General features: G+C 39.0%; 1 protein-coding gene across 1 annotated transcript in view; it reads right to left on the minus strand.

The window, feature by feature from the left end:
- The window catches only part of LOC116691877 (scavenger receptor cysteine-rich type 1 protein M160), a gene marked incomplete in the record, with an annotated part of 22,767 nt that overhangs the window by 14,575 nt on the left and 6,511 nt on the right, over window positions 1-1,681 (minus strand). The window contains 4 exon segments of the mRNA XM_032519777.1: window positions 110-264; window positions 536-727; window positions 989-1,195; window positions 1,428-1,535. Of these exon segments, the coding sequence (XP_032375668.1) occupies window positions 110-264; window positions 536-727; window positions 989-1,195; window positions 1,428-1,535 (662 nt within the window).

Raw genomic sequence — 1,681 nt, forward strand, 5'->3', positions numbered from 1 at the left:
CTAGCCCCGCATCTGCTATGGCCAGCTTTGCTGCTTTTCAGTTAAAAATGTTATTTTTTTAAGTTAAAAATGGCCTGCGTTAAATAAAACATTTTGTTTGAAAACTCACGTTGCCGCAGTTTAGCTCCTTGCAAACCACTTTAGCGTTGTCCTCGCTCCAGGGATTGCCACACACAGCCAGATTTTCATCATTCTTTTGAATATGAACTTCACCGTAGCAGTTGCTGCGTTTATCATTGTCCATCAGAACTACTGTAACATTGTCTGTTGGAAAAATGAAAATGATGCAAAGGGATTTAGATTTCTGTGACGTTCAAGAGGTGACTCTTTTGATGAATCAATCAATCAATTAATCAATCAATCAGACTTTATGTAGCCCTTTTTATACCCCCCACCACCCCATACACACATTCAGATAGACACATATACAATAGCATCATGTTGTCGAATATATAATACGTAAGACAATGCAAGATCATAGCAAAAAAAAACAAAGTGGTTGCTTTAAAGTGTGGCTAAATAGAAGTTGAATTACCTGTGCATGTCAGCTGTATGCCGTTGTTGACCTGACTGTGGGAGGCCTCCTTACCACAGTGCATTTGCTCACACCACACAGAACTGATGTTTTTAACAGGATTCCACTTTTGCCAATTGTCATTTTTAAATTCTTCCAGCTGCCCAGAACACACATTTGATGCGTTTCCTTTGAGTCGCAGTTGGTCATGACCTGTTAATGAACCATTTTCTCAATTTACTGATTTGTTGAAACCATAGCAAAAAAAAATGGATGAAGGATTAAGTTGCTAAATTTGTCTCATTTAGCGCCTGGCTCTCTGCTTGGAACGTTACTGCAGAACCTCGCCTGACGATGGGACACTTAAAAAAGGCTGCCGCTCTGACGATTCAACCATGTTGATTTGAAGGCAAATGCCCTTTCTATCCATTTTATTTCTATGGTTGTGCATGTGTGTGTGTGTGTGTGTGTTACCTGCGCACATGACAGCAGCAGGAGCTTGGCATGAATATGATTCCTCAGTGACACACTGCCACAGATTATCTATTTTTTTAAGGTTTGAACAGTTGATTGTCATCTTCTTCGAATCTCTGAATTTATCCCAAACCCTCCAGTCGTTTGACGTCTCCTTGGCTTTACCACAGTTGAGGTTTTGACACAAACGATCGGCTTCCTCTTGTCCTTTATGTGAGATGAATCACATACACATTGTTTAATTATCATCACAATAGCACTAAAAATACCCCATACCTAACCTTAAGCCAAACTAATTAATTGAAATGCATTGAAAAGTGAAAAGTAAGAAAAAGAGAAAAGTTCTCTAGTTATAGACTGAATTACGTACATGAATTACATGTAATGCATACAATACACTCCTGTCGTAGTGTAATGTATGCATGATGCTAACTCTTACCCCAGCCTGAATCACCGCAAAAGTAACCTGAAACCTTTTCCCTTCCATTTGTGGAGTACTTAACAGCTCCCGCACATTCAAATCCGTCCAGGCTGATTGTGATTTTATCTACAAGAGCAAAAACAGGTCACAGCCAATTACAAATACAATAGACAACAAATGACATCATCATCACCAATATCCTCATCATGTAACAATATATACACTACCGGTCAAAAGTTTGGAGTCACTTAGAAATTTCCATTGCACTCTAT

The sequence above is a fragment of the Etheostoma spectabile genome, chromosome 7, assembly GCF_008692095.1.
Source record: "Etheostoma spectabile isolate EspeVRDwgs_2016 chromosome 7, UIUC_Espe_1.0, whole genome shotgun sequence".
In the NCBI taxonomy this organism is placed as follows: Eukaryota; Metazoa; Chordata; class Actinopteri; order Perciformes; family Percidae; genus Etheostoma; species Etheostoma spectabile.